This window comes from Centroberyx affinis, unplaced genomic scaffold, assembly GCF_046629955.1.
Source record: "Centroberyx affinis isolate AG114_WGS23_722 - 3 ecotype Tasmania unplaced genomic scaffold, CSIRO-AGI_Caff_v1 ptg000255l_1, whole genome shotgun sequence".
Classification (NCBI taxonomy): Eukaryota; Metazoa; Chordata; class Actinopteri; order Beryciformes; family Berycidae; genus Centroberyx; species Centroberyx affinis.
In genome coordinates, this window is record NW_027278937.1 from 1 (window position 1) to 25716 (window position 25716).

At 43.7% G+C, this 25716-nt stretch overlaps 1 protein-coding gene across 1 annotated transcript; it reads left to right on the forward strand.

The window, feature by feature from the left end:
* The first annotated feature begins 4005 nt into the window (after positions 1-4005).
* LOC139666464 (SH3 and cysteine-rich domain-containing protein 2-like) lies at positions 4006-25361 on the forward strand. The gene is made up of 11 exons (XM_071545704.1): positions 4006-4092; positions 11950-12298; positions 13695-13789; positions 15658-15742; positions 18603-18718; positions 19810-19879; positions 20113-20219; positions 20373-20461; positions 22159-22210; positions 23435-23572; positions 25263-25361. Exons 1-11 carry the CDS (start codon positions 4006-4008, stop codon positions 25359-25361), a joined length of 1287 nt encoding a protein of 428 aa, XP_071401805.1.
* Positions 25362-25716: the final 355 nt, after the last annotated feature.

Below are 25716 nucleotides of genomic sequence, written 5' to 3' on the forward strand. Positions count from 1 at the left end.
TACTGTAGTCAACATGTCTAATTGATTCGCTTTCATTAAGAGAAAAATGGGCTAAGCCAGTGGTTCCCAAACTGGGGTCCATCAGTCCTGAGGGAAGAATTCAGCAATTATTTCACCCCAAAATGAAAATTCAGGCATTATTATCTCCTCATTATTATTATCTAATTTGAAACTCCACTGACGTTCGTAGGACCACAAAACCGCGCTGTAGTTCCACCTCAGCCTTCCCCCAAACTATTTGAAGTTAAAGGGCCATCTTATCATAGAGCTCAAAAAGCATGTCTATCAAAATTCTCCAAACAGCTTGTGCAGCATAATTCAAGTGATTTGTAGCCGAGTGATTGCAAAGAAGGCCCAAAAGTCAAATATTTATCTCATTATCTCCAATATTTTTATTTAGGAGATGACCATATTGGAAAAGGAGATCTTATTATACTGCCCAAAAAAGCATACAATATCCATCAAATGTCTCCAAACAGCTTGTGCAGCATAATTCAAGTGTTTTGTAGCCAAACGATTGCAAAGTGGGCCCAAAAGTCAAATATGTATCTCAGTATCTCCAATATTTTAATATAGGAGATAATGGCAGAAATGTTGAACTTTTGCACCAACACTGCCAGCTACAAAAACACTTGCATTATGCTGCATGAGCTGTTTGCAGTAGTTTGATGGACTTACGTTTTTTTTTCATTTGAGTATGTGACAAGATGGCCCTGTTAACTTGTAGTTTGTTAGAAGGAACTACAGGGTCTAAATCAGTGTGTGTTTTGTGGTTCTACAAATGACATGGGGGTGAGAAAATAATGACAGTACATATGAATACACTGATCAGAGGATTGACTTCACACTGTTCTCTTCTCATCTGCAGTGTAGACAGACAGCAAAAATCTTCTTAAAGGCAAAACCTTTATCAGATAGGGATGTGTGGTCTAAAGTGTATCTTTTTGGGGGGTCTTTGACATGGAAAAAGTTTGTGAACTCCTGGAATAATGCATGCAAAGTCAAGTCTATGTGTGTGTGTGTGTGTGTGCTTGCGTGCGTGCATCCGAGATGGAAGCACAGATGAATGACCAGGATCAATGCATCCCAGCGGAAAGAGCAGCAGGTCTGGTCCTGTGACGGCACCATGACGACCGCTGTCTCGGCTCTCCGGGCCTCACGGGAGTCTTTTTTTTTTCCCCCTCTCACCTCCTGCATCCAGCTATTATTTCCTCATTTTCCAAATCACAGAGAGGTTTGTTGCGTTTCACTCCGGTTCCAATGTTTATTTTTAGCCGGCTTGTACAGACACCTGGGGTATCGGATGGAGGATGGAAAGCGGGTGGCAGGTTGGGGAGTTTTTAAGATCCAGTGAATATTAAATGCATGTATGTGTTTCCCTCCTTGAGCGATTCTGTCGAGTGTGTCTGTGTTTTTTCTGAGTTGGAACACAGACGGATCAGATCAGAGCTCATTGCCACTATACATATCACCACATCAAGACATTGTTTGCGTTTATTTTTGACAGCAAAGCCACTGCTATCCACACTAGAACACTTTTGATTTGTTTTTTTGGAGAATGTTCCTTTCAGCAGTCACTCTACAGCTATACGCCTGTGCTGTGGCACTGCTGAAGAGCTGGAGGAGTGAAGAAATAATTAATGTGATATCAGAGACTGTCTCTCTCCCTTTCTCTTCTCTTTTCTCTCTTTTCTCTCTTTTCTCTAACACACTCCGCCACCCAAAGACCTTGCGACAGCACGGAACAAACTTTGATGTAGGGCTTAGGTGAAATAATGCGGTGCAGATAGAAAAATTAATCACATTCAGCAGTATTCTCCGGGAGAGAAATATAGCCCTCCCTGTCACCCTGTGATATGTGCAGTATTAGCATAAGACACTCTCAAAACCGCCACTTATCACCCTATGTCTCCCTTTCTTTCACCTTCATCGGGTTATTACAGAAGTCACTAGCTGTGTCCACAACCTTATTGCTCCTCTCTCTCTCCAAGGTGTAATACGTGGGTTTCTAACGGGAGGAGCAATCAATAGAAATCCACACAAGGTGGCTGGTAAAACCTAGGTGGGAAATGAGCTTGCATTTGCAATCAGAGGTACCACACCTCTAGCCTTTTTGCAATTGCCTCAAGGCCGGAGACACACAGTCCCTGATGAAGATCTAGATCTGCCTGGTTAAAACCAAGAGGCAGGGCAGTCACCTTTATAAAGCAGCCTTGCCTTTGACTTCTGTATTCTGTGTTTTAAAATGACAATTAGTTTCATTAAATGGATGCTTTAGTTACACAGTTACACAGATGGATCCCTGTAAATAACTTTACAGGGCCAAACAGGGAAAAGGACAGAATAGGTGTGGAGATAAAAGATGGCTAAAAACTCTGGGGAGCAGATACTAATGCTGTTTTTGTTCCCACTCTCAGACAAGCTGAAAGTAGTCCAGCTCATCCCATATGGGTCATTTATCTGCTCAGGAAAGGATGACTACTCCGCCTCAAAACTTCATCAAATAGGCTACAAAGAGACAGAAAGTTCTGCAGGTACTTTTCCCACCCACTACTTCTCGTTCCCTAGTGGAAATCACTAACATTGCTCTAATAGGGACTTATGGTGTGCCTGTGGTACTGAGTAGTGAGTTTAGAGACATTGTTTTACTTTTACTTTTTGGCTTTATGGCATATTTTATATCTGCTATAGCAGTGATTCTCAACCTTTTTCATATCAAGGACCCCTAATTTAGTCCACATTAGGGCCATGGACCCCCCACTTGATGAGAGTTTGTCTCTTGAACCCAAATCTGAGATTGTCTTTATTGTTCGATATGATTTTGTCAAGAATTCCATATGCATTGCAGGTAGAGAGATAACAGTGAAACTATGATCAAAATTGTCATTCTTCTACATTCTCTAATTGTGTTAACTTCTTGTAAATGAAATAATGCTGAAGTTTAACAACTCAGAAATTTGCTGGGGACCCTCTGGAACCCCCTCAAGGACCCCTGGTGGTCCCCAGACCCCACGTTGATAACCACTGTGCTATAGTATCATTATAATATTCCTATAGGGATTTGTAGTGTGTCTGTGGTACTTAGGCTGGCGAGTTTTTAATTATCTTATTGTACTTCATACCTTTTACATTTCCTATGGTACCTACTATAATATTCCTATAGGAACTTCTAGTTTAATATTATAGTTGCAGTTGCACATATAGGCCTATAGATGAGTTGTTATGAATTGTGCATGGGAAAACACATTGGGGTTAGACACACAAAACAAGACCTGCGGCACAATACTACAAATACCTTGGACCTTAAGGGCGACTCAACTCGCAAGTTGTGACCGTCAGAGAGCTTTTCTATATTTAGGCTTGTCACAACCCCCCGCCCACGGCCACGAATCCTGATTTAGTCTAAATGAATCTGAGCAGAGTTGTAAAAATTGCCCCAATCATGCGCCTCAGACGCACGGGAAGGCGTGCCTCAGTTTGCGCTTAAATTAAAGTCTGTGCATGCAGCGGTGGAAAGCACAGTGCGTCCTGGACTTACACCTGGCCAGTACCTTCTTCAACACTACCTGTCCGTTCTTTGGATTTGATTATATTAAGCTGATATTTTCACATCGGTGCTGCTGTTGCTGGTTGAAACCTTTTTGGCATCTGGAAGACGGGATTGTGCCACACTGGAGCTTTCCGATGCGCATCAAGGACCGTAAACCTTCTCCCGAATGCCTGTCCTTGCGTGACTTGAGCAAGATATAAACCTGCTGTGTATGCGTGTGTGCATGTGTGTGTGTATAAATCGGTCAATCAACCTCTATAGTTTTGTGTGTGGAGAGCAAATGGCCATCAGGCGTTCACCTCGCCGCGCGCACAAATCCCTGTGATGTGGATCTGTCACACTTTGTCAAGCTTTTATATGGCTGAAGCCGGACATTCCCTAGCGACAGGCCACACTTTGAGGAGTTAAAACTTTCTACTATTTTGTGTCTCAACCGATTTTCTACCACGATACCAATGATGACTGAGAACAATGAGATGGAGAGCGAGCCGCAGCTCCAGCGCTCTCCAAGCACCATGTCCATCCAACCGGTGGCATCCAAGGCAAGTACACACAGTTTTGATTTGTTTGGGTTTTTTCCCCAATAAAATGTTCGATACATGCATCTCTAAAGAATACAGCGAAAGGAGCCTAGACTTCTAATTCAGGCAATGAACTTTGCAGAGCCAGTTTCCTTCACTCCTTGGAGGAATCATTTCATAAAGCCAGGCTGTGTAACGTATTTATTTATTTATTTATTTATTTTACCTGTAATCGATAGTTTTGTGGTTATGCAGCCTATTTTTGTACTCTTATTCACCCATTTATTTGTTGTTAATATTGATGTTAATACATCATGATTGCAGGTGCATTCATCATGAGTGCGTCACTAGGTGTCGGCTGTAACCTCTCACGTCAGGTCTGATGTCAGTTTCCTCTCTCTCTCTCTCTCTCTCTCTCTCTCTCTCTGTCTGTCTCTCTCTCTCTCTCTCTCTCTCTCTCTCTCTCTCTCTCTCTCTCTCTCTCTCTCTCTCTCACACACACACACACACACACACACACACAGATTTAATGCAGACTAAACCCACCCTTATCTACCCACCTTTTTCTTTGTCAAATAGTGCTTACAATGAATCTTTGCAGTATAAATTCACATAATACATTATAATAAGGAGTATCAGGTGGAAGTTACATAAGAGATGGATCATACATAAATTAAGGCTATTCTGAAATGAATGTTTTATGTTAATACTGGTGATTCTTTGCCTTATGGTGATGACTAGTTCATGGTTTCCCTTTTTTTCCCCCACTACATCGCTGCACGTTCATGCACATTGTGTCAAATAATAACTGTTTCTGCAACCCTGCAAGCAAGTTGTAAGGTAATCACACTACAATAAGCAGAGATGTAACTGTCAGAATGGCTACAATTTTTCTCTTTAGCCTGTTCAGTTTGAGTTTAACATGCACAACAGGCTGTGTAGCTCTGCCTCAGCCATCCTCACAAAGTGTCCTTATGATTCCATTTAAGTCATTGACACACGACTGTATGAAAAGAGATTTCAAGAGCTCGCCCCCGAGGGCAGTAGCCGTGAAAGGTTTGTGAATGTCTGCTTTTCAGATGGAATGCTTTTACAACACTTGATTCATTAGGCCTAAGCACTTGATACAACTTTCCTTCAGCCAAGTTTTTGTCTCACCCTAACGCCGGCCCTCTCCGCCCACACACACACACACACAAACACACACAAACACACACATACATACTGTTCACAGCAAAGTCACGCTTCCGCACAGCCACCTACTCCGTCAGCTGATTGCATCACCTCAGCATTTCATCTGAATACTCGATGCCCTGTAGTGAGACGCATGTAAACGTCTGCATCGTTTCTTGCCATTTTACTATCGCTTGAGCATCGTTTTTGTTCCCCCACTCGGCAAGACCAAGCCTCACCACCAGATGCTGGGAAGGAGACTCCAGAGGGAGAGTCAGTGCCAAGCAGGACTGATTGGTATTCACATGATTCACCCTCTGCCATGACTCTACCACAACATCACCATTTAGACGCTACACACTCATCACCCCGGCCATTCAATCACCAGCTCTGTTCCTTATTGTTGTCTCTCTCCGCTCTCCAGATAGACTGAGGCTGCGATTCCGCGTCTCTATGTCAAATTGATTTGACTCTCTGACCTTCAACACTCATGTCCCTGGATTGGCTCTCAGACGCTCTTTAATAAGGTGAAAGGTTAATTGTCATATCATTTGAGCTCCCTTTAAATGCCTGGGATTCAATAACCCAGCCACTAAAGGGTCAACGCGAATCTGCACCCATAGGAGTCTATTAAGGAATCTATTAGGAGGATATCGCAGTAAATATCAGCTTCGCTCTGACATGAACACCAAGGTCTGGTCCCAGGAGATGCCGAGGTTCAGGAGACAGTCTTCTTCAAATGCACATATTCACTGCAGCTACCTCAGTACTATCCGTCTATAAACCCGTCTATAAACCCATCTAGTTGTCCATCTCTATTTTAAACACTTAATCAAGTGAAAAAGGAGCCTCGGGGTTTAATTTTCGTGAAGGGATCTAATCAGAGGCATAGCTACACCAACGTGTCCATGTTTTTTTTTTTTTTTAAATTAGATAAGGATGACAGGGAGAGAAAGGGAGTGACTTGCTGTGATAACAGATGCTCCCTGAAATCCGCCTGCAGCAAATTTCCCATATAGATGGATATCACAAATTTAAATAAAAAATAGTGGGAGATGGTGCCAGAGGATTAAGTGGGAAGGAAGTAAGGACTCTCTCCCTGGCACCCAGCGATGTACTGTGGTCCATTGCCAAGGCTGGCAGAAGTGTGTGTGTGTGGAGGAGCAGATGAGATGCCTGAGCGGCAGCCATCAGCCACTAGTGTCGCTCCTCGCTCAGAGCCGCACAAACTCCCAGGCCTGTTGACGCTTCAGGTGCCTCTTCTGTAATCAAAGTGCACAGGTGAAGCTTTTCTCTAAGCCGAACACAGATATAGGGAGGGGAGATATAGGAGCCTTAAAGGAATACAGGAATCCAGGAAGGTTTTGGGAGATTGGCCAACTTACCTGTTAAGTGATAAGAACACAGGCACCAAAATCCTCAATGTGTCCCTGGTAGATTGCTCACTCCAGTGCTCCATGCTAACACATTAATATACACTATGTTGAGTGATAGTAGGCGACTAGCATTATCTCAAAAGTGAGAAAATGAGAAGTTGTAGCAGCTCTAAAGCTAAATGCTAAGTAATCTTAATTGATATGTGCCCAAGTCTTGACAGCTTTGTGTTGATTGGTAAAATTTACACAAAATATGCTATAAAAATAATGCACTGTTTTGAACAAACAGGAATTACTTTACTGTTTAAGTGAATATGGCGGGCAACAGGAGATGTGTACAGCTAGAAATCATTGCGCTGCAGATGAAAATGTGGTTGCTTATCTGGAATAATTAAAAATAGACCTGTTTACATCAGCTTTATTGAGTTAAAAGATATTTCATTTAAAAAAATTATGAATCTACTGGAAATATAATATAAAACACTAACAACTTTTTATCAGCAAAAGGTCAGTGTTCTGACTTTCGATCATGCCACTACCCTACTGTCACTCAACATAGTGTATGCTAAAGGAAAATGATCTACCGGGGACACATGGATGATTTTGGTGTTTATGTTCTCACCACATTAGAGCTAATGTGATCTCTTAAAGATTGGGTGTTATTTATTTAGATAGAGGCTTTAATGGAAACTTCTTTGTTGAGACCACACACACACACAAAGTCCACTCACCTGGTTGTGTTTTCTCTTCAGATACAGGGGGATAACACAGATTCGACAGACTTGAGCAGGGGAGTTAGTTGAAGAGGGCCAAGGTCTTCATTAATTAATGTAACACCTTCACTGCTGTGATGAAAATTGATGTGACACTTTGGTTGCATCGTCAGAAGGGTGTGAGCTGGACACAATACATGTAGCCAGAAGAAACTGCCACACATTCGCTGCGTCTATGCTTTTATTGTGCATCACTAACAAGGGGAAGAAAAGTATCTGTTCGGGAGATATTTGTCACCTCTGTTGCTCATTCAGAAATAGCATCCCCCCTCTGTGTGAGATTGACAGCCATTGTATTCTGCCCTGGGCTCTGGTGTGAGGACAGTGATTGGGTGAGTGAAATGGCTGGATGATGAGTTGCCGGGGCGAAGCTGATGGGTTAGGTGAATGTGGGCGAGGATGAAGGGCTCCACTGAGATTGGGAGGGGGATTGCATAGTGGCAAGGAAAGTGGTTGGAACAGAGACTACTATTTTACAAAGAGCTTTGCTTCCATTAAACCAAGCACAGTAGCTAACTGACAAAGGGAGAGAGAGGGAAAGAAGTGTGTGGTGTGGTGTGTGTGTGTGTGTGTGGTGTGTGTGCTCATGCATGTGCGATAAGGACAGCGCGGTGGAAGCTGTGTGTGATTATGCATCTCTTATCTCACATTCAAAGTGGGAATCTGCCTGTCTGCCATGCATAATGAGTAACTTTAGTCAAGCAGGGAAATGTTGGGACGTGAAACTAGTTCACATACCCTCTCTTTTTTCCTCCTTGTAATGATAAAGAACAAAAGCGTTAGCGCTCTTTGCGCTGACATTTTCTATTAGTGTTTTTTCAGTCTGTCCTCGTGATTTTTTCCTCATATTTCTGGGCGTCTATAATAAAGCTTATTGGCTCTCCTTTTGCCTCTCTTCAATTGCAACCATTTCCCACTCTTTCCCTATTTCAGTTTTACATCACCCGCCTACAATGCAAGCTGTGCGACAAAGACATGAAGAATTTGATCCCCAAATAAATCATGCACCTAGTACCTGAGGATGATGATGTCGTCTGGAACCACATTATTTTCTTTGATGACCTAGAACTGAATCGAGCCAGGAAACAGTGTCTTCACCGCACTGTTACACCCTGCCATCCCTCCTACAGCCTCTAAAAAGATGAAATACCTGGAGTTAGTGAATTAGCTATTCCCTTTGACATTGTTTGTATTGGGTGAATCCTCTAACACAGTCTACAATAAATCATTATTATAGCCAGGAGGGTGTTTATCATTGCATTTACAGTGGGACCAAGCCTTTGTTGCTCAGTCTTGACCTCTGGGCACGCTGGAACATCCCGTATATCTCCGGCTGGGCCCAATGAATTCTGACGGAGAGAGGAAGAATCACATTTTAAAGCTGCTTCACTGAATTATGGCCAGTCATATAGCCTGTTGATCCCTCAATACAGCATTGATTTTGGACATTTATGTACATGTGAGAATGTATGGGGGCTGGTGTATGGATCGAAGAGGTGACAAACACGGGCAATTATGCCTCCACTGAGACAGCAAGTCCGCCTCTGGTCTACATTAGTGGGATTTGTGCTGCTTGGAGGATATTGACAGTGCAGGTGCACGTAAATCTGAGCAACGTTATGCATTTTACATGCCGTCGTGAGTCATCTGTGAGTCACATAAATAATTTGTTGAGAGATAAACACTAGCATGCAAAACTAAAGTCTTTTTTGGGGGTTGGGGAACTTTCAGCAGCTCAAACGCTGCAAAACAACAGATTTGAAACTTAGCAGATTGATCTGTGCGTCACTGGAGCTGTAACTGTTCCAGAGCATACCGCAAGTTTTTCACATAGCTACTCTGTACTGCAAGCATCTCATAAATAAGTATAAATTAGTAAACAGTCATGACGAATGTGTGAGTGTGTGTTTGTGTGCATGTGTGTGTATGCGTGCGTGTGTGTAAGCATGTGTGTCTAGGCGACTTTTGCACTTGTATGCACTGTTTTGTGTTTTTTTTTTCTTACCTGTTTTATTCCAATGCTAGTCACATATCTTCCTGAACCCCCTGCCTTCCATATACAACTGTGCTCTATCTCACTCTTTACTGGAGCTTGATAGAGTGCCATGACATGTCAGCAGTGAGTGGAGAGATGGAGGACAGCAGTCTCACTCTCTCTGTCTCTCTCTGTCTCTCTCTCTCTCTCTCTCTCTCTCTCTCTCTCTCTCTCTCTCTCTGAGGCAGTTCCCTCTGCACTAGCCAGATATTATCATGAAATTGCAGGGGATCAATATTGCATATTGGACTATCACACATCCTACCAAGGATATCATTTGTAGTGAAGTCTGCCTCACTCTGACTCATCCTCATCTACAAGACATCCCACTCATCACAGCGACTGGAATGAGATGATACACACGATGGATACGATTGGATACTGTATGTGCCGATGGCCTGGATCAAATGTGGCGTCACGTTGGCTTTGCCTCAGAAGCGTGACCCTCTCAGCAAATTTTAAAATGCAAGTTAACAGGAATTATTTTCAAGCTCGCACACACAGACACACAGCTGATTCGATTAGCTGTAATTGAGACACGTGCTCTAGCGCAGCTCGAGCTGCCATGCCAACACTCATCTGCTCTGATAGAGAGAGAGAGAGAGAGAGAGAGAGAGCGAGAGAGAGAGAGAGAGCTCAGCGCAAACCTGTGAGAACTTGGGAACACGTGTGTCAAAGCGTCTTTGTGTCATCAGCACACGATAGAAAATTGGCAGAACAGAGAGAACAACATCAGCGGTGGCCGTGCGCTCATAGCTCATGGCGCAAAAATAATAAAACTGCTACTAAAACTGACATTTCTGCAGCACAGCCCGCCTTCATCCGTGTAATCTGATAGGGTGTTTCACAAAATATGTAAGGGATGTGGAGTATGCAAACCCACACTCAATTACGTCCTTACTCTTTGTCTCTCTCTCTGTATTTCTTGCTACACCTCCATTTGTGTCTTTGTCCTTCACACACACACACACACACACACACACACACACACACACACACACACACACACATACATACACACACACATGCAGTGACAGACAAACTGTTTTCATCTGTTATTCCCAGGGACACAGAGCTGTAAACAGCATCTCCCTGTAAAGTGATTATGTTTGGAGCACAGACAGGCAGACAGACAGAGTGTGTGCACAGGGAGGCTCTGTGGCCTACTGATTATCTGTCTGCCTGTCTGTCTATGCTGATCCATTCTTCCCCGGCGATGGGGCCACACCCTCCCACCGCCCCATCCCCCCCCCACCCTGCCACTGCATGTCGGTAACAAATAACCCGCTTCCCCCGGGGGAATCCGGCATCATCCTCTCTGTACCCAGAGCCAGGGGCGAGTGTCAGGGGACAGGCGTTTATCTAGCCAATCAATGCTAGGTGGATGCTGAGAGCAGAGTGTACAGGAGTGATGGTCATTGATGTGATGTTTTGTCGGTTGATTGTTCGGCTGTTGAAATGCAGCGGCCATCAATCATCCGGGACCGTTTGATCAATACAGCTAATAAGATACAAGCGAGGCTAGTCACGTCAGTTTACAGCAGAGGGATACAGTAACATGTCATGCGATGTTGTTGTACATTTACAGGCGTGTGTGTGTGTGTGTGTACATCGTGAAGGCCATAGGGCAGTGGTTCTCAATGTGGGGTCCGGGGACCACCACTGGGACCTTGAGGGGTTTCCAGGGGGTCCACAGCAAAATTATGAATGGTTATCTCTCTACCTAGAATACAGATAGTCATGGAATTCTGGACAAAGTCGTATCTAACAATAAAAATATTCTCAGATTTGTGTCAAATGGGGGTCCGTGGGCCTAATGTGTACTACATGAGGGGTCCTTGATATGAAAAAGGCTGCGAATCACTGCCATATACTGTATAGGGAGCAGCCCTGCCCAATGAGGTAAAGTGCTCCATAGGCCCTGTGTGTATAGTGGGAACCATGAAGCTGCTCCATCAGATTAGGAGCCCCGAGGATAGGCTGTTGATAGAAGATAAGGCTGTGTAAACTGTCTTGTTTCTTTTCATCACCGGAGCCCTCTGCCACCGATACCAAGGAAATGCCGTTTACACACGCCGCTCCTCAATACATACAACCATGGGTGTTCTCAAAGAAAGGGCTTATCTTGTTTAACCACGGCCCAGACGCACAGGCAACCCTGTTAAATGTGATTGTGCAAAACAAACGCCTGTTCTCACTAGGCGGAACATACGGGTAGTGGCGCTTTTATTGTGTTGTTTCCTTATGAGATGTTATTATATTTCATGAGTCATCCTCTTTCCCCACGGTGTGCACATCAGAACAGAGTGTTGCGTTTATGGATGCTGGTATATTGCCTGTGATTTCCTGAGGGTGTATTGGACACTTGTTATCGTACCAAAGCGCAGCGCAGTGTTCTTGCTTTGTCCATTGTTTATTCTTAGTGTATTTCTCCCCCCCCCCTCTCCCCTTCTTTCTCTCTGTCTCAATGTGTGTTTATGTGTGTGTGTGTGTGTGTGTGTGTGTGTGTGTGTGTGCGTAGCTCCAGAGACTGAAACGCTCACTGTCTTTCAAGACCATCATGCGCAGCAAGAGCGTGGAGAACTTCTTCCAAAGGTCCTACAGCGATGCCCGTCTACCCCCGGACTTCATCACCGACCCGCCGCCTCCGTCCCCGCCGCTGCTGCCCGGCTCTCCTCTCGTCGGCGACCGCTCACCGTCCATCTCGCCGTCGCTCAGCCCGAACCCGTCCCTCTGCTCCCACTCCCCCTCCCTCAGCCTTTCCCCGTCGCTGCCCACCAAGCCTCCCAGGCCTCAGATAACCCACTGTTTCCAGGAGCATGTTTTTCGCAAGCCCACCAACTGCCAGCACTGCAAGCACATGATAGTGGGTAAGGTGCTGAATCTACTCCCAGGACTCTCTTTGCTTTCCGAGCCAAGAAAGCTCCGCCGCAGTGTTCACAATATTTCTGGCCCCTCTATCCTTGTTAACTTGGCTTCTCATCTAGTGCAGATGGTAAACTGACTGTTGTTTTATGGAGAGAGACACCGCCTATTATCAGTAAGACCGTTAAACATGTTAGACCTTACCTGCAGCTTACATCACTACAGCAAAAAATATCCATCAACAAGTCATTTGGTCTAGTTTTGAATCTTAAAAGCTGCTGTAGCAAAGGTCCGATAGACGAGATGTAGATGAATCCTGTAGACGATCAAGATAGTGTCACTTGTTTAAGAAAACTCTTGAAACAGGTGAAACTGTATTAAAAAGAAGTGAAATTATCTCACCTCATTGGCAGATATTTTTCACTTGTTTTAAGGAAAACAAGATTTTAAAACTCAATACTAGACTAAATGACTTGTTTTACGATGGATATTTGCAACCTCACACAGGTAAAGTTACACTTCACATTCAGAGCAATGGCAGTACAGTGTTTATAACTGAAGAAATCATTGGATGAACAGAAGTTGCTGTGCTGCAGGTGTGTGAACGCTTTTATCCATGATGTGCTGCTCGTGTGGCGGCAGCAGGCCCAGACCAGGCACTTCCTCTCTGCTACATCTACTTCCCGTCACCATGATTGATTACAGACCCCGTCCTGCTCCTCCTCCTGTTTGTGCTCCAGCGCTTTATTTTGCACACATCATGGTTTTATTTTTGTAATGCACCAGTCTAGCTGTATTTCATTACGGCCCCCGTGCCCAGACCGAGCTCCGTCTCCTTGTTAAGCCAGCGAAGGAGAACAAATGTTCTTTCTTGGTCAAAGTAAAAGCAGTATTTCCATCGAGCCACCCAATTTGTTTGTTTGTTGTTTGTGTATTGGCTTTGCTCAGTCACAGACCAGTGGATATAATCCCCATCACCAATAAAACCAGAAACATATCTTGCTTTTTTGGGGGAATAAACATGGACTCAACCCCTTAATCTTAAAAATGTGCAATACAGAACAGAGGAATTCGCATTAGCGAAAGAATGAGCAGAAAACATTTCAATACTTAATGAGCTTTTATCACCGAGGCACGTGGCAGGAGAGATGAAAACTGGATGACTCAAAGCCAAATCGATTATGACTGAAATATCTCCAGCTGCTTTCCAGACTCCAGCGCGCTTGATTAAACTCTCTACCTGAGCGGAGAGGAACCTGCCTGTATGATCTGAGGCCACTTTTGTTTATTAGCGCTTCCTCGCCTGTTTGTGTCTCTGCAGCCTGCTGTGTCGTCCTCTTCACCGCCGCTTCCTGTCTGCATCTTCCACTCTCACTCTCCCGTCTCCCTCTCTCTCCGCAGGTAACTCCAAACAAGCTCTTCGATGTAAAACTTGCAAGATGGCTGCTCACCTGTGGTGCACTTCAGAGCTATCGCAGCAGCCGTGTCACGGGAAGGTGCGTTTGCTGCCAAGATTTGCTTGCGCATGTACACACACACATACACACACACACACACACACACACACACATACACACACAGGGATGTAGTGGAGGGGAAAATCCACCAAAACTCTGTTTACCCAACTTTTTATTTGCAGAATAGAATTTACTCACCGTCATCAGTCTGATATAAATCTTCATGAGATAAATTTATGGTAGGCTAAACATTTAGGTACATAGTATCAAACTGATGGAAGTCATATGAAAATAGGATCTTATAAGGGGGGAACAAGCATAATAATTCTTTTCTGAAAATATAACTGATTTTTGTTCTTAATGGTGGTTGTTTTCCGCATGATAGTCATCAACTGAAGCTCTTAGTTTACCCTCCTTTTTATTTCCTTTGTTGCTAAGCGCTCATTGCTGTGGTGTTTCTGCACTGCACGTCCCAGAGATCACCTGTCAATCAAACAGTGTGTCCAGTACTGTGAGGGCTTTCTTCTTGGATTTTCTGTTGATGCCATTTGAGTTTCTGTAGGTGGCGCTCTTTTCTCTGTCTGCCATGGTGGCTATCGCTGCTCATGCTAACAACTCAGATCTTCTTCTATTTATTCCAAACAAACGAGAAACATAAAACACATCACTTCCTTTGCACCAGAGGATTTTTCCCAGGAAAGAGCTACCAGTGTTCAGAACAGCAAAGTTAAATCTTTCATGACCTGGGTATACAGTAGGTCAAATCACAACTGTGTTATATCAATCATTCATAGAGTAGTAAAACAGACATTTATTTATATGAAAATGTTGCCAAGTATTACCTTACCATTACATCACTGCACACAGCTATGCATCCATGCACACACAGACTTGGGACTCGTGCAGTCTTGGCCTGGGGGCTGAGTCTGTCTTTCTTAAGGTCTCAGCCATGCGTGCAATTCAAGTGAAAATGCTAACAGAAACCAGATACATATGGTAAAGGGCAGAATGTCGTCTTCGGTCAGCGTATGTGAAGAGATAGCGCTGATGTGGCTGAAACTGAGCCATTAATCAGTGGACATCGCCTTCCCTTTGGGGAGCAGCCTGAAACACTGGATATCCATCTAAAACCCGGCTTGATCTTTGTGTTTATCCTCTGGTGCGGGGCAGAGGACATTGGCATGCAGCGAGAGGCGAGACCTTCTGAAAGCCACTTGGAAAATTTGAAGAGCAGGGGGTTTAAAAGGGTTCAGTGCAGTTTAATGGAGAAGCACACAAAGAGAGAGAGAGAGGGAGACGGAGGTTGGTAGGGGATTGAGGTAGGGATTGATAGAAAAAGCATCTTCATAGGAACAAAGACGTTCATACCATTGATCCACAGTGTATTACTCTCTTCACCATATTATGACAAAGCAAGTAGCTCATCTGCAAGTCAGGGCAAAGTCGATATCTCAGCTGAAACAGTCACTGTGATTAATTCAGTGTGAAATTGCAAAAGTGTGGGCACACACACACACACACACACACACACACACACACACACACACACATCTGTGCCTGTGTGTGACAGCCTGGGTGTGCGTACAAGTGAGCGGTCAGCAGTAGCGAGCGTTCTGGTAGGTGGGACTGGTGCAGGTTCACAATCAGCAGCAAAGAAAGGCAACAGTGATGTTTCCGAGCTTGATTTGGTGACTTGGTGGCAGAAATTAAACTCTCGCTCTACGACAGTGTCCCGCATGCCTCACTGACTATCAGTCTGTCTCGCTGTGTTTCCAATTCAGTAGCTTTAAAACGACTCCATTAATGTCCTAGAATTGCTACACAGAGGCAGTTTCCCACCAGCTCAGTCTATAAACAGGAAGTAATGGGGATGGAAAATCATCCTGGTTTCACCTCTCCTCCATTAGTCCGGGGCGTTCAAGCGGAACTTCAGCTCGCCGATGCTCGTCAACGACCAACTGGCTGTCGTCAAGGAAGTCCAGCCGAGCCAAGGTGAGCATACCTGGCAGTGTGTGTGTGTGTGTGTGTGTGTGTGTGTGTGTGTGTGTGTGTGTGTGTGTGTGTGTGTGTGTGCATTGGTTTGTTTGTGCGGAAGCATGCGTGTCTCTGTGTCTTTGTTTTTGCGATGTTGCTCTTGTATATTGTTTAAGTTTGTTTTCAGATTTCTTTCCCCCGTGAAAAATGTGTGTGTGTAGCCTACTGTATAAACAGCAAGAAAAAAGAATGGAAAGGAAGAAGAAACTCAGCTTCTCTTGGAGGCCATTGGACGAAGTCTGTGCTCTAATGGTTTGAACAAAGATTTTAATGTGAATGATTTTTGAAGTTCTAATGCTTATGTTTTTATTATCCTTAGATGTATGGTATTGATTGATTGTGTGTGGGCCTATATGTAGTAGGTTTAAAGCTTCACTGTGTACTCCCACACATTTTGACAGACAACTTTGACATGTTGCCTATTTTCTGATTGGTCTAAGTCCTAGCTAATTCTCCTTATCATAACACCTATTTAACAATAAATGCCCAAAAAATGTAAAAAAAAAAAAAAAGAAAAAAGAAAAAAGAAATTAGCATGTTTTAATAACAAAATCCCATTACTTTTACTTCCTAGAAAACAGAATATTTTAAGTGGTTACTTCAGGGCGTACAAGTTGTTGTATATAAAAATACCAACCAATAATACCATCACATACCCTCCCCTCCTCCAATCATATAAAACCTGCAATTTCACAACTCTCAAAGTGACATGAGTAGCAACATGGTGCAGCAGTGAAAACCCTGTTTCCCTTTCCAAAGACACCGCGGTCGTGTCCCAGTGGCTGTAATTTATCCATTTTGAAGAATCTGGAATTTGTGAAAGCTCAGGATTATCATTATGCATAAAGCTCTGAGTCACTTTCCATGTTTGTTCTGTTCACCATTGAAATACTGTTCATTATGACTTTAAGATCCATTGTCTCTCTGTCATGTAACCCTGATGAAGGCTTTCGGCTAAAACACGTTGCTTTTTCTGTGCCGATGAAGACGGTTTTTAGAGCGTCCACCGGCCTCCAAGAGCTGAATTTGTTCTTCTTTTCTGTATGTATTCAGAGATTGCTTTGCCCTGCATTTAAATGAACAGGTGTGTGCATGTGTGAGAGAGAGAGAGAGATTGTCCTTCACCTCACATACTGCATTCCTCACCGAATATGGGCTAGCACCTCATGCTGTCAATTCCTTGTACTATCCATGAATCAGGGCTCAATTAACCTACAGCTCCATCATCACCTCAAGCGTCGCACCATGACGCCTGGGCCTCTGCCAGGGCCAGCTGAGCCTGTAACCTGCCATACATATGCAGACACACACACACACACACTGCAAACTGTTCTCATTATGTTAACAAAAACACTCGTAAAATAGTGTGCTCATGTATGTGCGCACAAATGTATATGCACCACGTTTTGGTATGAATTTAAGACCACTGCTCCTGAAAGCAGGTTGGAGTGACACATAAAACCTCTTTTATAAGGGTGAGTGCTGAATAACTGCATTAGGTAAGTAGTTAGCAATTGGTGCTTGAAACCTTGCAATGCCAGTTCAAATCTCACTCACTGCAAATTGCACTGATGGATTTTTTTAACCAGTAAGCAAGGGTAGGTTTTGGTCAATTTTAGGCAAGAGTGACAGCAGTGAAAAAGTTAGGGTTAAAGCAGGGTTAGGGTTAGGGTTACCTGTTTCAGTAGTAAGACCATGAGGTTGAGATATTAGTCACAGGTTGGACTGTGGCTGTTAAGAAACAATTTGGCTCATTGTTTGGTTGCTGCAAAAGACAACTGGAGTGATGAGGGGTGAAGGTAGACGAAGGTAGGTATGAATGATGGATGAAGATAGATGAAGCTTTATCACATCCAGAATTCACCTTAAAAAGGTTTCTGCCGGTTTCTGCGCTCAAAAGGATGCCCGAAGTCACAGACTATGTAAAAATACATAGTCTTTTTTATAGCAAAGAGGAAGAGTATGGTCTCTGGATGCTGTTTCAGACTGCTACACTCAATTTGTGTCTAGAGCGCAGTGAGCACCAATGAGCTTTATCACGTCCAACCACTTTGGCCAGCCACACGTTAGAATTTCCTGGTGCAGAATTTCTGTTAAATTTTTCATTCTGCCTGTCGAAAACACGGAGCACTGGTTTTTATATGAAACAGCAAATCACCATGACTTCAGCCTGCACAGACACACACACACACACACACACACACACACACACACAGCACATCTGGCCTTGCAGAAAAGTCTATCCAGCCTCCATTCAGCTAGTGTTGAGCTGGATGGAAACAGGCAGCAAAAAACCTAATTCCTTACTCCAATATGTTGTAGCTCTGCCATCAACATGAAATCCCACGATGAAGGCTTTTTGAGGATTTCCATATTTTGAATCTCATCTTGTAGTCACTCTTTGTCACTCCCCGCACTCAACTACAGCCCCAGATATATTACTTCTATTAAAACTGAAAGATAGTGCCAGTAAATAAATCTATGAATAAATAAAAACTAGTTTTATTGGACTTGTCTTGATGTCACCTTTACTTTTGGCTGCTATCCTCTCTCAGATCTTAAGTGGGTCACTTTGGTCTGGGACTGACTGAGTTACTACAGTTATATTTAGACCCTCTGGTTCCTCCAGATTGGCAGAATAGTCATGATGTACAGCATAATCTCAATGTCTGATGGACGGTACTTGTAAAAGTGTGGGTGTGTGTCTTTGTGTTTGTGTGTGCAGCGTGCAGGCATACGTACTTGCATGTACTCAATATGTATATAAGTGTGTGTCTCCGTGGGCATACATGTCTTGTGTGTGTGTGTGTGGTTTCAGAGGTCGGCCGGGCACGTGTAGACCCTGTGTACGCCGCCTTGCGCTACGGGACGTCCTTGGCGCAGATGAGCCGCTCCAGTTTCGGCAGTGTGTCAGAGTCGCCAACGCGCAGCCTGGTATGACATCACCCTCTGGGCGGGGATAGGGGACAGTGGGGTCCTGTATGTTTAAGAAATACAGAAGGTTTCTGGGAAATTGATCCGTGGGTCAACTTACCCATTAAGTAATGGGACACCAAAATCATCCATGTGTCCCCAGTAGATTGCTTGCTCCATGCTAACACTTTAGCATACACCATGCTGAGTGATAGCAGGCAAATAGTATTATCCAATATAAGAAGACTGACCTTTTAGTAATGGTGTTTTTTAATATATGGCCTATAGATTCATACATTTTTAACGTGGACTATCATTAACCCAATATAGCTGATGTAACCAGGTTTATTTCTGGTGAGTAACAACATATTCATCCGCAGCGCAGTGATTTTAGTCGCCCACCACCTTCACTTCCTATGGAACCAGAGAAAATAGTCCCTGGATGTTCAAAACAGTATATTATCTTCATATCATATTTTGTGTAAATTTTACCAATCTTCTACACAAAATGTGGCCGTATGTCATTAAAGATTATTCACCATCTAGCTTTATACCTGCTATAATTTTTCCCACTTCTGAGATAACGCTAGTTGTAGTAATGCTAGTGTATCTTAAAGTGTTAGCATGGAGTACTAAAGCAAAGATATACTGGGGACACATGGATGATTTTAGTGTCTATGTTTTCCTCACTTCATCACTGATTGACCAGCATACAAATCTTATCTGGCAACATGATTTCCAAATTGAGCTTATGGTTTAATGTTAAATGGAAGTGAAGTGATATATATCTGAGATTGGGGTTAGACCGATACATTGGTACATCAGCAGTTTTAGTCTGAAAATATCGGTATCAGTCCTCAAAAACCCATATCGGTCAAAAACCCTATCTGAGATATATGAGAACAATAAGATAAGTAAGTGAACAATAGTATTGGTTTTGCAGGCCTTTTAGAAGAGCGAGAACTACTGATCTGTACTGTGTGCATCCTGAATAATTCAAAAGAGAGAGATAGTTTTACTCCCACTCCCAAATGTATCCTCTTTTGACTTCCTGGTGCCAGCTCTTCTCCCTATCCTGATATGTTTCCTCTTTCTTCCCTTTTTTCCTCAAGGGGGAGGGGAGTGAGGAGAGAGAGCAGAGACAGTGCAGCATGGAGGAAGAGATAACTCAGGAGACAGGGGGTAAACACTGCTGTGTGCCTGTGTCTCCTTCTCTGTGGATTTGCATATGCATATGTGTATATCTGTGGTTTTACATGCATATGATTTCCTGTGTGTGTGTGCATGTGTGTGTGTGTGAGAGAGAGAGAGAAAGAGAGAGAGAGGGAAATTGACTGTACACGGTTGTGAAAAATTGCATGCCTGATTGCCTGTGCATTTGTGTTTGTGTGTGTGTGACTAGCACTCTCTAAGCAAATTTCTCACCCTGCCAGACACCTCGGTCCCTGAGAATGAGATAGACGAGGAGGAGAACGGGGGCAGTGGACAAGCTCAGACTCCTGCGGAGGAAAGCAGTGTGAAGGTACCACTCCCTTCTCCGGCCTAATCTGCCTCTTTAGTCATCCCGGGTTGTTTTTCCTCCTCAGAGTGGTTGTGTATTTCTGTCTGACTCCCTCCCAATCTTGCCCTCCCTCTCACCCCACCCCCTACCCCGTCCATGTCTCCCTGTGTCTAGGTGCCCAAGCGTATTGAGGTTCACTCCATCCACACCTATGTAGCACTCTACAAGTTTCTGCCTCAGGAGCAGAATGACCTGGAACTACAGTGAGTAAAAGCCTAAGAGACTGTCCGTGCATGCGTGTGCAAGCATTTTCACGTGTATGCATGTGTGTCCGCGGGCCTCTTTTGTGTGTGTGTGTGTGTGTGTACGTGCAATCGTGTGCTTGCTGTTGCTGTCGTGTGTGTTTGTCCCTCCCCGTGTTTTGCCGCGGCTGTCGTTTCTGCAGGACGAAAATGTCCCCACCATCTGCAGAGGACGGTGCCGGGGCGCCCTTAAGGACGACTAATTATAAACTCGGAGCCCATCACTGTCCCCACGTAGAGCTGGCTACAGAGCCGTGTTCCCAGCAGGGGGAGAGGATAAAGATACTGAACAAATGAGAGATGAAAGGGCGAACAGACATAAGGGGGGGACTGCATGGAGAGACAACAGCTTCAGATTATCGTAGGCAAAGAGGGAACGGGACAAAACAGAAACAGAGGGAGGAAGGAAAGGATGAGGCCAAGTGCAGACTTAGAGGAGAATGGAACGCAAGATGGAGGAGGAAGAGATGAGAGGAGGGAGGCAGAAAGGAAGGAGGGAGGAGTAAAACGAGGGCAGGGTGTGTCTGACTGTGTGTGTGTGTGTGTGTGTGTTGGGGGGGGTATAGTAGGTGAGTAGTGGGGAGTGTAAGTGTACAAATTAAAGGAACCAATGAAAGCAAGAGAGCTTGTCCTAGTGTGTTTCTGCGTTAGCATTACGATTCGACCAATGTGGGTTTTCGAAGGCCAATGCCGATATTTTTGGTCAATGATGGTCGATATTTTGTGCTGATACTGAATATCTTTAAATTTGACAATTTTCATGCCAACAAAAATGACAAGTAATCAGTGTTTCCCCCAGAATTATGCTTGGCAAGGTGGAATTTATTTTTTAGGGTTAGCAGCTCCTTAAGGGAAGCTCTGGGGTACATTGGGCCTTTAAATGAAGAATTGATTTACAGAAAATATAAACTAAATTAAATGAATAAATGAAATGTGCAAAGAAATCAAATTTTATTGCAGGTTTTACAGTTGGTTTTTATGTAGCTGTGGTCAGGGAGGAGCCTCCATCATATATAGCCGATATTCAATAAAGGCCAATATCATCCAGATATATCGGTCTAACTCTAGTTTATGTGTGTGCACACTTGTGTGTGTTTGTGAGGGATGACCATATAGGGCAGTAGTGAGAGCAGACACCCAGGAGACGCCACATACAGAACGAGTGCAATTGGGACAGCAGTGCCTGCCTGTGTATCTAGGACAGTGGGTACAGCGTCTGTAAGAAACGTTATCAAGGCTCCTCATAAAACCGGTAGTATCATTTGCATGCAGACCAGGTTGGCTGCAGATCAGATCCACCTTTCATCATTACAGTAGTCGCTACGGAGTCGTATTTCATGTAGACCTTATGACTTTGGTATCATTTGGTCTGACAGCCCTCCAGAGAGGCAGAGGGATTCATCTACATCTTAAACCGTCTCAGTGTTGCTACTATAGCTGCTACAGCTTTCTGTGTGGGGTTTGATAATGTTATCTTTTGTGCGCTCACTCACTCTCTTCTATCTCCTTCTTTCTCTCTCTCATTTTCTATCTTTTCCCTCCTTCACCTCCCCATCGTGTATCCTTCTCTCGTCTCCTCTCCCTCCTCCTCTCCTCTCCTCCCACCTCCCCTTCATGTCTCCTCTTTTTCATCTTCTATCTTGTCTTATCTCCGCTAGTCCCGGTGATCGGGTGCAGGTCACTGACGACTCTAATGAGGAGTGGTGGAAGGTGGGTAATAAATCATTGGCACACATCTGTGTATGTGTGTGTGTGTGTGTGTGTGTGTGTGTGTGTGTGTGTGTGTACATGTGTGTTGGTTAGTGTGGCTGCACGCATGAGTGCATGTGTATTTTTGTGCATACCTGTGTACCTGTGTACACAACGTGTGTTTGAGTGTACAGAAATGTGTGTGTTTCCATCCGTTGTGTGCCTGTGTGAATAATGCATAACACCTGCTCCATTTTTGCTTCTCATAAACATGCAGGCAGTCACAGATAGAAATAGAACATAATTTCCTCTGAAAATTATTAAAAGAGTTTAACATAATGAACTTAAGTAGTGTTGCAACCTCAAAGAGGTCTTTATTGAGTCTGCAATGAGCTTCACTCAATCCCAATGGAAATAAATGTGTGCGTGCATGTGTGTGTGTGTGTGTGTGTGTGTGTGTGTGTGTGTGTGTGTGTGTGTGTGTGTGTGTGTGTGTGTATGTATGTGTGTGTGTTCCTCTCAGTCACAGGAAAAGAGGCGACACTCTCAGGCTTAACCCCTGATTGTTGGCTAAAGCACAAAGTCTGCACATCCTCTGTTAATGGGCCAATATCTACTGGGCAGGAGAATTAATAGCTTAAGTAAAGCAGTAACACTTTAAATCAACATTGCCTTTCCGAGGGAGCATTAAATTATTCACACTTTGTGAATCAACAGTTCATTACTAATGTATACTTTGTGAATCAGTTATAAGCACATCAAAGCTGGAGGCTTCAGGGTGATAAACAGCAAAATATTGCTGCATAATGAGATGCTCTCTAATGAAGTCTTGTATGTTCACTAACGAACAAAAGTGGTGTGCAGGTGCTCTGTAAAAGTATTCAGCTTAACAAGGCATTTCATCTACTGGTGAGTCATATTTTTGTTAAAACAGGTGGGGAAAATATGCCTGCATGGAGAGACAACAGCTTAAGATAACTTCACAATATTTCCATTGCAAAACAACTTATTTCAAGAATCTTCTTGATGCGAGTGATCTGCCTTCTTGACTTCATGTTGGAAACAAACTATTACCTCACCCAAATAATGGAAATTTTCACTTTAAGAAAAACAAAATTTTAACACTAAGTCTGAATGACAGAGGACAGACATTTTTTGCAGCGTGAAAGTCATCATGGAACCATAAATTCCTAATATCATGGATAATAGGTGTTGTTTACTGTATTACACCCCTGTGTTTTCCAGGGCAAGAGTGGCGACAAGGTTGGCTTCTTCCCTGCTAACTTTGTCCAGAGGGTGCGGCCAGGAGAGAGGGTGTGGAGGGTGACCCAGGGCGTCCACGGCAGCCGGGGGACGGGCCACATGGCCGTCAAGGAAGCTCAGGTGCGGGAATACTATCTTGCTGTTTTCTGTCTTGTTCTGCTCTTATGTTTTTGTTCTCCATTTTTTTCTGCCTCTCTCACTTACTGGATTACACTATAAAGAGTGAAAGTAATTTATGAACAGTGAAAATGTAACTCATTTGATTCATTTAGGTATTTATGTCAGTCTTTATATTTAGTAGCCTACACCCTTCTCACACTCAAGTGTGGTCTTACCTCATGATTGTATTGTACGCTGTTAAAACAATAAATAAAAACCAGCCCCTAACAATTGGCGAGCTCGAGAACAGAAAATAGATATTCTGCCCATTTTGTAGGTGGCATCTTGTGTACCTGCTAACATCAGCTGTACCCGCTAACATCAAACACCACTTGGCACGAGAGACGAGGAGAGACAGAGACAGACAGAGAGAGAGAGAGAAGGAGAGAGAGAAAGAGAGAGAGAGAGAGATGGTGTTAGTGAGAGGCTGCTCTGTGTTTCTGTGCTACAGTGTGTGCAGATAGCGGAGCTGGCAGCAGGTGGGAATGATTGACAGCTTGTATTTCATCTGAGATCATCTCACTGTTTTGCTTTCTGTGCATTAGGCGGACAAACGTAAATAACATTAAAAAAAAAAAGCAACTGCCAATATTTTCAAGTCCTAAGTCACTAATAATAAGCGGACATGGCAGCTACGCCACAGTCGCCCCAGTTACGTCCTTCTCACGCACACCTGCCCCGACTGCTTTGCTATACTCGCCGGTCAACCAGTCATTTTCAGTCCAGAAGGTATTCTATTGGCTGGGTGACTCACACAGTCTATCTGAAAGAGACACAGATTATCTGTGGCATCTCTCTTGACAGGAACTAACAACAATACTGAGGGTTCATTTGCATGTGCTGAAAGGCTGTTTGTGGTGCGGCTGATTGCATCGCTTAACGGAGGTTTAAAAAGCGGTGGAGACAGAATCAAACATTTCATAAAGTGATGGGGACATGTCCAAATCATCCCAGTGTAAATGATGCCTGTGGTTTGGCCCATTGGTGACTTTACCCAATATCTGACGAGAGCATTGGCACTAAAATCTTTCTCTGTCCCTGGTATTTAGCTCTGTATGGTGCACATGCTAACGTTTTAACATACAGTATGTTAAGTAATCATAGGCAATTAGCATTATCCAAAGTATGAAGATAAACATTTCAGTAATACAAAGTTGGTATTGGTTTTTATTTTATGTAGCTATTATGTGTAGATTCATAACTTGTGAAAACAAAATCTCAGACAACAAATTTTTTTATCATTAGTGAAGTTCACTGAAAATCAACAGCACAAAAAGCTGTTAGCAACAGTAACTTCACTCACTTCTTGTGTAAACAAAACAAATTACGTTCGAAGTCTCGCAGGAAGAGAGATCTTCTGCCATTGAAAGTGGTTCCAAAGAGTGCTTTTTTTTTCATATAGGAGCTTCAGTCCGCTGGATTGTCCCTAAGGTTACAGCAGTTAGTCACATATTTTGCCACCAAAATTGATATATCTGTTAATTCTCCTAATAGATATAAAAGTTTTTGAAGATCTGTTAATGTGTCAAATTCATTATGTTTAGAAATATTTTTGGGGAAACAAAATTGCTGTTATGTCTGAGTATCTGTTACGTTTCAGAAGAAAGTGCAGCTCTGTTTCTAACTCTCTCTCTCCCTCTCTCTCTCTCAGATCTGCGTCGGGAAGCGAGAAGACGGCGAGGACTATCTGAAGCTGAGCAGTGGGAAGAAGAGAGGGCTGGTCCCGGCTGACTCCATAGAGGAGATCTGAGGCTCTGTGCGCACATCGCCATCTCATTCATCCCTCCATTTCCATCTCCCCAGGCTCACCCCGAACTTCAAGCTACCACTGTCACCCTGCCCAACTCCCTTGGGCTAATGACAGCTGCAGCCTCTCCAACTGATTAGTCCGATCAAACACAGATGAACTGGGCAGAAAAAACACACAGCCACAGAGAGTTGGAACCATCGTTGGCCCAAGGTTTCCCCTCCCCCAATGAACATGTGTTTTCCAATCAACTTGGTTTGCTGTAGGTCTTAGATAGAGTGTGAAGTTACGCAGTTTTTGTTCCTGCTCTGAGGAAGGAACTGTTTCTCTTCTGGTTGGTCATCGGTGCTGTAGTGTT